A 15,974-nucleotide genomic window follows, 5' to 3' on the forward strand; every position below is an offset into this window, starting at 1 on the left:
AAAAGCTTTATTTTGATTATAAGCATGAGGAGAATTTAACACGGATTGCAACAAGGAATACAATCTATCAAAGAACAATTATCATAATTAAATTCCTTGAAATCCAAAATAGTGGGTTCATTGCTATGTAAAGTTTTGACCTATTCAATCCCACTTTTACCAATTTTTGCATCAAGATCTAAAAACAACGAATCATTGGGACGCCTTTTAACTAAAGTTGACTCATCTCCAGTCCCATCTTTATCAAGATTCATATTGGAAAAAAAAGATTTAATAGGAGACACATCAATCACTTTTAGATCTTCATCATTGTTATCATGGAAACTAGAAGAACACGCTTTCACAAAGCAATCTTTTTTAGCATGCATCCTAGCGGTACTTTCTTTGCACTCATCAATGGAAATTCAAATGGCTTTGAGAGACTCATTGATATCATGCTTAGGTGGAATAGATCTAAGTTTCAAAGAATCAACATCAAGAGAAATTCTATCCACGTTCCTAGCCAACTCATCAATCTTGGGCAATTTTTCTTCAAGCAAAGCATTGAAATTCTTTTGCGAAATCATAAATTCTTTAACACTAGTCTCAAAATCAGAGGGCATCTTATTAAAATTTCCATAAAAGTTGTTGTAGGAATTACTAGGAAACGGCCTAGAATTGAAATTTCCCCTATATGCGTTGTTACTAAAATTGTTCCTACCTACAAAATTCACATCCATAGATTCATTATTATTCTCAATCAAAGTGGACAAAGGCATATCATTAGGATCACAAGAAACACTCTTATTAGCAAACAATTTCATAAGTTCATCCATCTTTCCACTTAGAACATTAATCTCTTCAATAGCATGAAACTTTTCACTAGTGGATCTTTCGGCGTGCCATTGAGAATAATTAACCATAATATTATCTAGGAGTTTAGTAGCCTCTCCTAAAGTGATTTCCATAAAAGTGCCTCCCGCGGCCGAATCTAAAAGATTTCTCGAACCAAAATTCAATCCAGCATAAAAAATTTGTATAATCATCCATAAATTCAAACCATGTGTAGGGCAATTACGTATCATTAATTTCATCCGCTCCCAAGCTTGTGCAACATGCTCATGCTCAAGTAGCTTAAAATTCATAATATCGTCTCTAAGAGAGATGATCTTAGCAGGAGGAAAATACTTAGAGATAAAAGCATCTTTGCACTTATTCCATGAATCAATACCATTTTTAGGCAAAGAAGAGAACCAAGTTTTAGCACGATCTCTAAGCAAAAACGGAAATAGCTTCAATTTAACAATATCATTATCCACATCTTTCTTCTTTTGCATATCACACAAATCAACAAAGTTGTTCAGATGGGTAGCGGCATCTTCACTAGGAAGGCCAGAAAACTGATCTTTCATAACAAGATTCAACAAAGCGGTATAGATTTCACAAGATTCAACATTGGTAGCAGGAGCAATCGGAGTGCTAATAAAAACATTATTGTTGGTATTGGAAAAGTCACACAATTTTGTATTATCTTGAGCCATCGTGAAAAACAATCAATCCAACACACAAGCAAACAAGAAGCAGGCAAAAAGAGGCGAACAAAAAAGGGCAAATAAAACGGCAATGGTGAAGTGGAGGAGAGGAAAACGAGAGGCAAATGGCAAATAATGTACTGCGAGGGATAAGAGTTTGTGATGGGTACTTGGTATTGCTTAACTTGGCGTAGATCTCCCTGGCAACGGCGCCAGAAATCCTTCTTGCTACCTCTAGAGCATGCGTTGGTTTTCCCTTGAAGAGGAAAGGGTGATGTAGCAAAGTAGCGTAAGTATTTCCCTCAGTTTTTGAGAACCAAGGTATCAATCCAGTAGGAGACTACACACAAATCGCCTAGTACCTACACAAACAATCAAGAACCTTGCAACCAACGCGATAAAGGGGTTGTCAATCCCTTCACGACCACTTGCAAAAGTGAGATCTGATAAAGATAATAAGATAAATATTTTTTGTATTTTTATTGTATAGATTGAAAAGTAAAGATTGCAAAGTAAATAGTAAACTAGAATTGTAGATTGGAAACTTATATGATGTAAAGTAGACCCGGGGGCCATAGGTTTCACTAGTGGCTTCTCTCAAGATAGCATATATTATGGTGGGTGAACAAATTACTACCGAGCAATTGATAGAAAAGTGCATAGTTATGAGAATATCTAGGCATGATCATGAACATAGGCATCACGTCCGTGTCAAGTAGACCGAAACGATTCTTCATCTACTACTATTACTCCACACATCGACCGCTATCCAGCATGCATCTAGAGTATTAAGTTCATAAGAACAGAGTAACGCATTAGGCAAGATGACATGATGTAGAGGGATAAACTCAAGAAATTTGATATAAACCCCATCTTTTTATCCTCGATGGCAACAATACAATACGTGTCGGTTCCCTTTCTGTCACTGGGATCGAGCACCGCAAGATTGAACCCAAAGCTAAGCACTTCTCCCATTGCAAGAAAGATCAATCTAGTAGGCCAAACTAAACTGATAATTCGAAGAGACTTGCAAAGATATCAAATCATGCATATAAGAATTCAGAGAAGAACCAAATAATATTCATAGATAATCTTGATCATAAACCCACAATTCATCGGATCTCGGCAAACACACCGCAAAAGAGTATTACATCGAATAGATCTCCAAGAACATCAAGGAGAACTTTGGATTGAGATCCAAAGAGAGAGAAGAAGTCATCTAGCTAATAACTATGGACCCGAAGGTCTGTGGTAAACTACTCACACATCATCAGAGAGGCTATGGTGTTGATGTAGAAGCCCTCCATGATCGAATCCCCCTCTGACAGATCGCCAGAAATGGCCCCAAGATGGGATCTCACGGGTATAGAAGGTTGCGGCGGTGGAAAAGTGGTTTCGTGGCTCCCTTGGATGTTTCAGGGTATAAGAGTATATATAGGCGAAAGAATTAGGTCAGTGGAGCTACGATGGGCCCACGAGGGTGGGGGCGCGCCTACCCCCTGGGCGCGCCCTCCTGCCTTGTGGCCGCCTCGTTGCTTCCTTGACTTCCACTCCAAGTCTCCTGGATTGCATTTGTTCGAAAAAATATCCTCGCGAAGGTTTCGTTCCGTTTGGATTCCGTTTGATATTCCTTTTCTGCGAAACACTGAAATAGGCAAAAAAAACAGCAATTTGCACTGGGCCTTCGGTTAATAGGTTAGTCCCAAAAATAATATAAAAAAGCATATTAAAGCCCATTAAACATCCAAAACAGATAATATAATAGCATGGAACAATCAAAAATTATAGATACGTTGGAGACGTTTCAACGAGCACATGGAGGCATACCTAGAAGAGGTATGCAAAACTGAAAAACGATTCTCGGGCTTGGAATTGCAGCACGTGCCGCGTGGAACGAACAAGGAGGCGGATGACATCGCCAAGAGGGCATCCCGGCGCGAACCCCAGAAGCCTGGTATCTTCGAGGAACGGCTCCTCAAGCCATCGGCGGCGGCGGCTCCCCCCACCGCAGGCCCGGCGCTGCTTCTGGAGGAACCGCCCCTAACCCCCTCCCCGGACGCCCCGGCATGTGGCCCAACTTCAGGAGCCCGCCTCCTCCTGGCGCTCGAACCTCAGGAGGGATGCTGGACCGAGGAGTTAAAGGCATGCCTGCTCCGAGGCACCCTGCCGAAGAAGGAGGAAGACGTACATCGTGTGGTGCGTCAGGCCACCGCTTACAGCCTACGGATGGCAAGCTTTACCGGAGACACCCAAACGACGTCTCATTGCAGTGTATCTCCAAGGAGCAGGGGCGCGAGCTGTTGCCTAACATCCACGGTGGGGATTGTGGGAATCACTCTTCATCGCGCACCCTTGTGGGCAAGGCGTTCCACAGCGTTTCTACTCGCCCACGGCGCTCTACAATGCCACTGAGCTGGTGAGATCCTGTGAAGCCTGTCAATTCCATGCCAAGAAGATCCACCAGCCTGCTCAGGGACTCCAGATCATCCCACTCACTACAAAAAAAGACACATCCGTGACATTTTGGCTCGAACGAAATTTTTTTCTGTCATACTTATGACACTTCTATGACGATAATTGTGACAAAACCCGGTATCATCATAGATGTGGTGGGCTCCTACTTCTATGACAAAAAATCATGATAGAAAATGGGCTTTTCGTCCTGGGCAGGCCGGAGACGCAGCTGCATGACATTCTTTGGGCCGTCCATGACAGAAAAAACCGTGGTAGAAGCAAGGGCGAGGAAAATATCGGGGAGTTCCCGGTTACGGTGGCTGGTCGGGGGCCGAGCGATGCGCGTTTCTCTCGTACGTACGCGCGTGTGTGCGAGGCGTTGGGCTCTAACTGAACCCGAGCGAGGCATTGGGCTCTAACTGAACCCGAGCGATTGCACTGGAGGCTATGCGTTATTGAACCCGAGCGATTGATCGATCCTTGCTGTTAACTGAACCCGAGTGATTCCTTCGCTACAGCTGCTAACTGAAGCCGATCGAACACTGCTACCTCCTTCCCTGGATGAACAGTGAGCGTTGTTGAGGGGGTTTGGATGAACCGTTCCCAGTGGGGCGTTGGATGAACAGGACCCCGTGGTAGTAGAGGCCGTTGCCGCTGGATGAACAGTACCCCGATCGATCGAGCCGGTGGATGAACACGACCCCATGGAGGGCTGGATGAACAGGACCCCGTGGAGGGCTGGTTGAACAGTAGCCGATATAGGGCTGGTTGAACAGTAGCCGGTGGAGGGCTGGATGAACAGTATCCCGTGGAGGGGTGGTTGAACAAGACCCCCGTGGAGAGGGCTCGTTGAACAGTAGCCAGTGGAGGAGCGTGCGGTGGAGGCTGGATGAACAGGAGCCCGTGGATGAACAGTCGCATGTGGAGGCTGGAGGAGGTCGACGGTGGATGAACAGTAGCCCGTGGAGTCCCTTTTTGCGGTACGCCACACCCCTCCCGATGAACAGGACCCCCGTTTCGACTGTAGCGCTCCAACACAAGTCCGTTTCCTCCGTTTTGCGGTACGCCACACCCCTCCCGGTCAACAGGACCCCGTTTCGACCATAGGAGGTCCAACAGAAGTCCGTTTCCTCCGTTTTGCGGTACGCCAGACCCCTCCCGATGAACAGGATCCTGTTTCGACCGTGGCCGGTCGAACACAAGGCCGTTTCCTCTGTTCTGCTGTACGCCAGGCCTTGTTTCCATCGGCTATTCCGTCCAAGCCGGTTGGTTCCCTATGAACACGACGACGCATTCCATTCCAACCCAGCCGGTTGGCTCCCCATGAACATGACGACGACGCAGTTTCTCCATTCCGACCCAGCCATGTACACGAGCCCTGGCCATACTTATGCGCGAGTAGGCGTTCGAGACCCCGCCCGTATGTACGTATGTGGACGTATTTACTTTCTTGCACCCTGCCCGTTGTACGTACGTGTACATGCTACATGCGCGCCTCTACTAAGACACGTGCGTGCCTCTCCTACGACACGTGCGCGCCTCAACATCGACCAGTATGTACGTACACGTTCGCGACCAGAATGACATCGCTACGTACGCTTCGACCAGGTGGGTCCCGACTGTCAGGCACTTCCTTGCGTGCGAACATGTAGCTGGTGGGTCCCAGCAGTCAGGGGGAATGTTTTTTTCACGAAATACGGTGGCCCGTCCGGTGGGTCCCCGCTGACAGGTGGAGGAATAATTATTTTGCGCGTAATAAGGAGGCACTTCCTTGCTGCGGCCGTGGACCCAGCTGTCAGCCTCTCCACGTACAGTACTCTTCCGATGGAAGTCATTCCTTGACCACGCCGCGTCGAGAGCACCAAGGCGGTGGACGACGGCGAGGCCTGGGAAGGGGACGACGCGGAGCCGGGGAAGACGCGGCAGTGGATGCCCACATGGAGAGGAGTACGAGGGTTCACTGGTTCGACTGCGGTGTGAGGATGCCATCGCCGCAGGGCCTGGCCAACGGTGGGAGTGGTAGGGGGAGGTGAGGCCTCCGCGGTAGCACAGCCGGCCACGGGAGGCAGGAGCAGGTGGCAAAGCTGGCACTCCTTTGGGCGGCTGGAGCAAGAAGACCAGAGGTTGAAGAATCACAACGGTCGTTGGATGGACATCGTACGGTCACTGCAGCTAGAATCGTTTATATTGACTAAGTTGACAAAGCCCTTGGTACGCGTCAACTTAGTAGTCCCACAACTCAGCCTCCGAAACGGTGCACCCCAGATGTCAGGGGGAGGAATCATTTTTTGGGCGGCTGAAGCTAGAATATCCGAGATTGAAGAAGCACGACATCCGTTGGATGGACATCCAATAGACATTGCTGCTAGAACCGTGTGTTGACTATAAGTTGACAAAGCCTTGCATACGCGTCAACTTAGTAGGCCCACAAGTGTGTGGCAGAGAACTTATAGCCCATTTGCGATTTGTAAAAATGCACAACCCATTTCTGAATTCTAATGGAATTTATTACAACCCATTTACAGTTCGTTAAAAGTACAACCCATTTTCTAGCTAGGACAACGACTAATAATTTCAACCAACCGTTCAAAACAGAATTCAATAAAATTTCCCACATTTTGATAGGATCTGACATATTTTTGTCCTGAAATTTCTAGTCAGATTAAATGCAATTTCAATATAAATTTTTATTACGTAAAAATCCAACGAAACATTGCGCGCGCACCAATTAATGAGATTAAATTTTTCAAAATCCAAAAGTAATATTTATAAACTAATTACGTGTTTGGTGCATTTTTTTATAGTTACTGCCCAATTTTTATAATTACATCCCATTTATTATTTCTTAAAGCCCATTTTCTTGTCAAGCCTAATGCATCCCTCCTAGGAAAGATTTGCAGCCCAGCGGGGCGGAGAATAACAAGTTGACCCGGATTGTGTACAACTGTCGGCCCAGTTGCATTGCTGATGTCGAAAAAAGGCATGTGTAGTACAGTACAACATTACATGGCTACTCAGCCCACATTCAGCGACGCCGGAAAGGCCCAAACAAGGCTTCTATACAACTTTTTGAAGTCACAGAGCTCAATTAATAACTTAAGAAAATAGTTAGAGTACAGTGGAACCTAATTAAAAGCTGTCACGAGCGAAGAAATAATTCAACGGGTCCCACTTGTGCGTGTGTGTGTGAGAGAGAGAGAGAGAGACCCATCAGTCGATGCTCGTAAATACATCTTTCAGCCATATGCATTGATCATGCTCGGTAAAAACTTATATAGTTGACACAATCATATAGAACATCATAGCACACTGAACTTGCATACAAAAATTTCACGCAGGCGGCACAATCAGGGTGGAGGCAGTGGATCGCTACGGGTAGGGCTATGTTGAAACCAACGAACTCGTACATAACGATTCATCGTCTTCATCAATGACGAGGAAATATCTTAAATGTTGTGCAAAGAAAATAGACAGACAACACAATATATAAGTTCTGCTAGAACATTAAGTTGACGTACAACCCTTTCTAAAAAAAGTTCAGGTAAAAAATAGAACAGTTCATCTGACAAGATTCAGTTGTTACCTCAAATTAGAGCACATCCAGGCAGCCAGCCCTGCCTCTTCTCCCAAAGAAGCAGTGGCCTCCGCCGCGCGATGGAGCAGGACCTGTGCCATCCATTGTTCCGAGCAACATGGGGAAAGTCTGACATTGACTCCTATAATGGACATCGTCGATGGACCTGGGCACCAGCGGCGGCGGCAGGACTTCGATTGATGGATTGACGACTTCTTCGACATGCACGAACACTCGATACAGGTACATCCCTAACGTGGTCCGCGACGGCTTTGGTGGCGACGAATAGTACAACCCCGGTTCCTGCACCGGTATCTCAACACCAATCACCTTCGGTATGGTGGACGACTTCTTCATCCATGCCATAACCATCAGAGCCCAGCTGTCTGGAGGAACAAACATACTTACGAGCTCACCTCCAAGGTCGTTGATAATCTCATTCATGGACTCGCTGTTCCAAGCACGTTGAGGCATGCCGTCGAAGGTAAGCTTTGTTAAAAACTCAAGCTCAGAGGGCATCGAGCCCCATCCTGGGTGCCACCAATCAAAGCTCACCAGCGCGCCATCGCAGGGCAAACGCCGGGAAGATTCGAACACATGACTGCAGTCAAAAGTTGCCCGAAACCTGACGAAGAAATCAGCCGGTGGCGGACAGACTTCGACGAGCAAGTCACTTATTTGGATGCCATGCGCAATGCCAAGAGCTTTGACAAGGTCGTCCGGCGAGACGGGAGGCCGGTCTCCATTGATGGTTACCATCAGCACTTCACCGGCAAACTGGTCGTCAAGCGCCGCCATGCCACTATTGAGCGACAGCACGCAGCGCCCGAAGGCAGGACGGACCTCAGGATCTCCGGCTCAAAGATCTGCGTTGACCGGCGACATGATAGTGCGCTTGAGTACAGGGAGTACATGAGGGGGATTTGGGGGAACTGGAGTAGGAATCGAGATTCCAGAGGTGGGGGAGGGGCGGTTGATTGGGGATGAAAAGGTAGCATGAATTTCGAACATGCGCCAATATGCTCTCGGCGCGCAAGCGCACGAAAATACCGGTGGCGCCATGTCGACCTAAGAGTCCCTATTCTTTCTTTTTTTGAGAACACGGCCTTTTTTAGGATCTTTTGAGAGCCCGGCCTGAGAGTCATAATTGACCTATTTGGCATTGCGTTACTACTCGGCCCATATTCAACGACACCTCACTGGCCCAAACAAGTGTACATCATCGAAAAGACACCGAGCTCAAATTATAACTTGAAAAAGGAGATATACTCTGAACACTGGAGAATGGTGATGCCCTCATTTAGCCCACCAGCAGTTCGAGACAATAAACAGTTCGAAACAACGATATATACAACAATCAAACACTGACTAGTGACTACTACTGACATAAACAGCAAGACATGATAGTTCATAAGAAGTCTTTCTACACCACCAAAACACACCCATCTGCAGCGCTCAGACTCTCATGATCCAGATGAGAATGACATTCTAAATAGAGGCAACTATTACATAGTAAGAGTGACATAGACGAGGATGACCAAATGACAAGGAATATGCATACAAAAGAGAGAACTACCCATCTAGAACAAGTAGCAAAGACAACAAGTCATTCGAAGAGGGATAGTCCAACACCATAATATTTTGCAGCCCTGGTTCAGCCACCAGTGATCTGGAGACAGCAGTACTCCACCCTTTCGACGCAACAGCCCAATTACCTATCAACCTGAAGGCTTGAACCACATCACTGCCTGTCGGACTCGACACATCCAAGGATCAAAGTTAATCCAGATGCCTTTGTCATTCTCACCTTCTTTTTGCGTTAATCATTAGAAGATCACAAAACACACGGTTTCTATGCCGTACCTGTCTGCGTTTTTTGCGTCAATGACCCATAGGTCAGTTACCTGTGCGATATTTCCTAATAAACCAGGCGTACCATTGACCGAAAAAAAATCAAGTACACGTGTACATTTTTTTGGAGATGGGATCTGCCAACTTTCTTTTTTCTCGCACACGAGTATTTTACGCACTTCGTCTGTGTTGTGTGTTTCCCCCGCCCAAGTTTCAAATTTCACACCGAAATTTTCATTAGGCACGCGATTTCAGAATTTATTCCTCCAACCACATCCCCTTCCCATCAGTATCCCCCCTCCCTCGCGCCTCCCCCTACTGGCATCTCAAACCACCGCCGCCGCAACCACAGCTTCAACCACATCTACGTTCTGCTCGGATCCAGTCAGGCAACCCACCGATCTCTATCATATCCCCGGCCTGATTGCTTAAATGGTGCCTGTGAAACATCCTCATGCCTCCAAATCCCCCCCCCCCGCCAGGAGCTGTTGGCGGTCCATGGCGCGATGGCCGTTGTGTGTGTTGACCCGAAGGAACACATCGCCTCCGCCGCCGCCGACATGGTGCAGGCTTTGGCCTAGATGAAGTCCCCCAGCGACTACCCCCCAGGACTTAACAGGTAAGATCTGACCAGCTAAATCTTACCAATACCACTTGCAACGGCTATGATTTGTACGGTTGATGTATTAAGCATGTTCGTGCCTTGTTTATTTCAGTACTACACACTGTGTGATGTTCAAATGTTACCGTGTCCAGCTCAATTTCACCAATACTAGCAACAAACTTACAATACATGACTCAGGATATCACTAGAGATGCTGCCCATTTGCTGTTTTTAGTGGATGCTAACCCTATTGCACTTAACATGCTTGTCCATGTACTTATGCAGGGTCATAATGGCCGATGTTGTTGTTTGCCGTCAAGGTTAGCTGCATCCCAGGTCTTACAATATTTCACATCATTTGTGCAATTGCAGTTTAACTTCTACCATTTACTGGTTGCCTGTAGGTACACATGTCAGTGGCACTGATGCATGCTTCGACCCGGAGGAACAGCTCGCCTCCGCCGCCGTTGACTTTGGGCGGGCTCTAGCCAAGATGAAGTGCCCCAGCAACTACCTCTCAGGACTTACCAAGTATGTACCCACCAGTTCAATCTTACCAATACCAGTTGCAATTAATGGATGTGTTTTGTACGGTCGATGTATTAAGCATGTTGTAGTAAACATGCCTAACACGTTTGAGCTATTTTTCCTACCTTTTTATAGACAACTGGGCCATTCTCTGCTCTGGCAGCACCTGCCCTGTGATGTTTAACTCTGCCAATTGCTTTTTTATCAGTACCGGTTTCAATGGCCATTAAGCCTGTTGCAATTAACAGTCGTATCCATTTTTAAAGAGTTGTATTTCAGTGGCTACAAACTTACAAAACATGAATTAGGATGTTGTTAAGCCTGCTGCAATTAGTAGTTGTATCCATTTTTAATCCATCCCTTTGCTACCGTGCTACTCTTTCGAAATGAAGATATCACTACAGATGCTGCCGTTTTATTACCATTTGCTATTTTTGGTGGATGTTAACCCTATTGTAGTTAACATTGGCTTTCCATGTACTTACACAGGGCTACAATGGGCGATGTTGTTGTTTGTCGTCGAGGTTAGCTGCATCCCATGTCTTATACACCATCTATTCCTAAATATAAGTATTTTTAGAGATTCCAATATAGACTACATAAGGAGCAAAATGAGTGAATCTAGATTCTAATCTAAACTATATCTATAATTCTATATACATCCGTATGTAGCATATTGAAATCTCAAAAAAAAACTTGTACTTAGGAACATAGGTAGTTGTATTTTACATCATTTGTGCAATCTCAGTTTAGCTTCTAACATTTACTGGTTGCTTGTAGGTACATATATGAGGGGTACTGATCCACGCTTTGATCCCTTTTGCGTATGGGGCAATGATATATTCATGAACAAGCGTCAAGTGAGGAAACTAAGAAAGATTGTTAGACGAAAGAAACGGGAGATTGGAATTAAGCTCTTTATTTACACTTTGTCGAAGACAACAATGAACTTTAGGATGGTAAGTAATGTGTTGCCTTTTCCCCCTGCCCACAACAAGTTACTCTATTAGACCTCAGTATCTGATATTTTTCTCTTTTCAGTGGTTTCCGAAGCTATTTACTGATGATTACCTTGCAAACTACATGACCGGAGTGGAGGCAACTAAGGTTAAAGTATATAATTCATTCTACCATGATAATGCTCTAGAAGTCTTCCTGAAGGCGGTGAATGATGGGCGGGCGATCATCACAAGGGGTTGGACAAAAGTGGTTCATGCCTATGGCATGCAGGAAGGCACATTATGGGCATTCCGCTTCTTCAACACCGTCGGCAGTCAAAATGATTTACACTTGTCTCTTCACCTTTACCGCCTTTAAATACTGTGGTCCATCATAGTTAATTGCTGCCTAACCTGTAATTACTAAACATATTGTACTGGCAATTTTATTTATGGATTCGTTGTTGAACCATTGTGCTGAGAATTTGAATTGCATGTTTCGTATTTCAAAATTTCCAATTAGAATAATAAATTACAGGCAAAAATAAAAATAGAACAGACGTTCATGGACCTTTGCAAATGGTTCTAGTAGTAAAAGCGCTTGCAATGGATAGCCCAATGCCACACAGTTTTCTACATCAAATCATGTGTGATGTAGTTAATGAAAGCAAACAGTTAACCAAGGCAGAGCGTGTGTGATAGTTACACCTTTCACACACGAGCGTATACATAAAACCGTGTGGGATGTACATCCGAACGGAAATGTTTTCCCTGGATTGACTGTGTGTGATGTACATAAGAACGGAAACGTATTCCTTGGATTGACTGTGTGTGATATACATACGAACGGAAATGTTTTTCTGGGATTCACCATGTGGGATGTACATACCTACGGAAATGATTTCTGGGATTCACCGTGTGGGATGTACATACCTACGGAAATGATTGGGTTTCGATGCCTCGCCCGATCGCACACGGCCCCAGCCTGGGTTCCAGGAGGGCCTATCCCCGACGATTTCTGGGTCGTGTAGGAAGGACACCCTATCGCACACACTCACTTGGCGACGGTTCCAAATGCCGTCGCGGAAAGGGGTTTTAAACCGTTTGTTTAGGACCGACACGCACCAGTGATGTATGAGCTTTATTTGTCCAGTGTATGTAATTTGCTGTTTGTGTACACTTTATAATCACTGGTGCCGAACTATAATGCCCAGTGGGTATATTCGGCTGTAATTTCTTTATTGTATAGTGTAGGATTATTCTACGTTTCTATGCTTTTTATTGTATAGTGTATGTTTTTTAGAGGCGATAGTATAGAGTAGGATATTTGTTGAATATGCTATATCGTTGAAACGGGGGCCAACACGCCCAAACATTTCCTGGACGCCATACAAACGAACAAACATGTGCAGTCAAAGCGGGACTTAATTGGGCTGGTCAAAATAATATTAAGTGGATCCCATATGGGCCCACCGTAACGACAGCTCTTAGCAGGCCGTCAACAGGCCTAAAGCTCGATAGGGCCGTATAAATGGAAATGGCCTGCGGGCGTTTAGCGGACCGAAATAAATGTCAATTTTGTCTCGGCCCTTTTACTTGACGGGCCAGTAAGATGCCGAAAGTGTTATGGGCCAGAGGAGGCCCAATTTGCAAACTAGGCTCTTAATAGGCCGAAAGTCACGGTGGGCTGAAATGATGCCCTGCGGAACGTGGGCCCCTAATGGACCTAAAGTCAAAGGCCCAACTATTGTGCTGGCCCTTAACAGGCTGAGATACAAAATGGGCTAAGAGTTGGCCCATTTACCGAATGGGCCGAGGACAGGCCTAAAGTCACAGCGGGCTAGAATTGGCCCAACTGCAGAATTGTCTGAGAAAAGGCCGAAAGATGTTCCGGGCCGTTAACTGGCTGGAACTGACGATGAGCTGCTAATAGGTCAAAAGAAGCTCGGGCCACAATTGGGCCTAGAAACGTAGTGGGCCGTTAACGGGCTTAACCTGACGATGGACTGGAAATTGTCGAATCTAGAATGGGCCTTTGATGGGCCAATTCTGTGTAACTTGTATGGGCCGTACTTGTAAATGGGCCTGACTCAGGTAGGCCACTAATGGGCCGGCCCACTTATTTTGACAGGCCCGGCCTTTTCATCGGAATGGGCCTCTGTTGGGCCGTGCCACGTGTCGAAGTATCATAGGCGCCTCCTGTCCAATGAGTGGATGACATTTGTCCGAACGTTGAGCCAACACGTGTTTCCTCCGGCGAATGAGAATTTTACATGTGGAAAATTCCCATTGGTCCGGGCTGTTAATGGGTTATCGGATCCAAAACCAGACCCGATAGCTTAACGGCGTCCCGTTACGGTGGATGCCACGTGTCGGTCACCCTTGACGAAAGCACTTCTATGACGCGCAATTTACCGTCATGGAAGTGGACACTTCCGTGATGATAATTTTCGTAATGTCATGGAACACTTCTATGACAGCACATGTATGACTATCTTGATTCTGTCATAAATTTGTCATGGATGTACAAGCATGACAGAAAATGTGACCTACTATGACAAACACGTATCATCACGGAAGTGTCGTTTTTTGTAGTGACTCCCGTGGCCGTTCGCAGTCTGGGGGCTGGATATCCTGGGCCCGTTTCCCCAAGCGGCCGGGGGCTACCGCTACCTCTACGTCGCCATCGACATGTTCACCAAGTGGGCGGAGGTGCACTAAAAAAGACACATCCGTGACATTTTGGGCCGAACAATTTTTCTCTGTCATGCTTCTATGACGATAATTGTGACAAAACCCGGTATCATCATAGATGTGGTGGGCTCCTACTTCTATGACAAAAAATCATGACAGAAAATGGGCTTTTCGTCCTGGGTGGGCCGGAGACGCAGCTGTATCACATTCTTTGGGCCGTCCATGATGGAAAAAACCATGGTAGAAGCAAGGGCGAGGAAAATATCGGGGGAGTTCCCGGTTACGGTGGGTGGTCGGGGGCCGAGCGATGCGCGTTTCTCTTGTATGTACGTGCGTGTGTGCGAGGCGTTGGGCTCTAACTGAACCCAAGAGAGGTATTGGGCTCTAAGTGAACCCGAGCGATTGCACTGCAGGCTACGCGTTACTGAACCCGAGCGATCGATCAATCCCTTGCTGTTAACTGAACCTGACTGATTCCTTTGCTACTGCTGCTAACGGAAGCCGATCGATGCTGCCTCTGCATGAACAGTGAGCGTTGTTAGGGGGTTTGGATGAACAGTTCCCGGTGGGGGGTTGGATGAACAGGACCCCGTGGTAGTAGAGGCCGTTGCCACTGGATGAACAGGACCCTGATCGAGCCGGTTGGGGGGTGGATGAACAGGACCCCGTGGAGGGCTGGATGAATAGGACCCGTGGAGGGCTGGTTAAACAGTAACCGGTGGAGGGCTGGATGAACAGTAGCCCATGGAGGGGTGGTTGAACAGGACCCTGTGGAGAGGGTTGGTTGAATAGTAGACGGTGGAGGAGCGGTGGAGGCTGGATGAACAGGAGCCCGTGGATGAACAGTGGCTGGTGGAGACAGGAGGGGAGACGCCCTGGATGACCAGTCGCAGGTGGAGGCTGCAGGAGGTCGACGGTGGATGAACAGTAGCCCATGGAGGCAGTCGACGGTGGAGATGAATAGTATCCCGTGGAGCCCCATTTTGCGGTACGCCAGTCCCCTCCCGATGAACAGGACCCCCGTTTCGACTGTAGCGCTCCAACACAAGTCCGTTTCTTCCATTTTGCGGTATGCCACACCCCTCCCTATCAACAGGACCCCGTTTCGACCAAGAGAAGTCTGTTTCCTCCATTTTGCGGTACACCAGACCCCTCCCGATGAACAGGATCCCGTTTTGACCGTGGCCGGTCGAACACAAGGCCGTTTCCTCCATTCTGCGGTATGCCAAGCCTCGTTTCCATCGGCTGTTCCGTCCAAGCCGGTTGGCTCCCGATGAACATGATGACACATTCCTTTTCGACCCAGCTGGTTACCTCCCCATGAACACGACGACGCAGTTTCTCCGTTCCGAACCAGCCATGTACACGAGCCCTAGCCGTACGTATGCGCGAGTAGGCATTCGAGACCCCGCCCGTATGTACGTACGTGGCCGTATTTACTTTCTTGCACCCTGGCCATTGTACGTATGTGTACATGCTACGTGTGCGCCTCTACTACGACACGTGTGTGCCTCTACTACGACATGTGCACACCTCTACATCGACTAGTATGTACATACATGTTCGCGACCAGAATGACAACGCTACGTACGCTTCGACCAGGTGGGTCCTGACTGTCAGGCACTTTCTTCCGTGTGAAGATGTAGCTGGTGGGTCCCAGCAGTCAGGGGGAAATGATTTTTCCGCAAAATACGGTGGCCCGTCCGGTGGGTCCATGCTGTCAGGTGGAGGAATAATTATTTTGCGTGTAATAAGGAGGCACTTCCTTGCTGTTGTCGTGGACCCAGCTGTCAGCCTCTCCACGAACAGTACTCTTCCGA

At 47.0% G+C, this 15,974-nt stretch overlaps 1 protein-coding gene across 1 annotated transcript; it reads left to right on the forward strand.

Annotated features, from left to right (window-relative positions):
* Nucleotides 1-3,326: 3,326 nt before the first annotated feature.
* Nucleotides 3,327-3,931, forward strand: LOC141042770 (uncharacterized). Its single transcript, XM_073511659.1, has 2 exons — nt 3,327-3,695; nt 3,782-3,931. Exons 1-2 carry the CDS (start codon nt 3,327-3,329, stop codon nt 3,929-3,931), a joined length of 519 nt encoding a protein of 172 aa, XP_073367760.1.
* Nucleotides 3,932-15,974: the final 12,043 nt, after the last annotated feature.

This window comes from Aegilops tauschii, chromosome 3 (assembly GCF_002575655.3).
Source record: "Aegilops tauschii subsp. strangulata cultivar AL8/78 chromosome 3, Aet v6.0, whole genome shotgun sequence".
In the NCBI taxonomy this organism is placed as follows: domain Eukaryota; kingdom Viridiplantae; phylum Streptophyta; class Magnoliopsida; order Poales; family Poaceae; genus Aegilops; species Aegilops tauschii.

Coding starts and splice junctions, on each gene's coding strand:
- LOC141042770 (XM_073511659.1), top strand. CDS start 3,327: ATGGAGGCATACCTAGAAGAGGTATGCAAAACTGAAAAACGATTCTCG. Junction 3,696..3,781: donor TGCCGAAGAAGGAGGAAGAC/GTACATCGTGTG, acceptor GTCTCATTGCAG/TGTATCTCCAAGGAGCAGGG.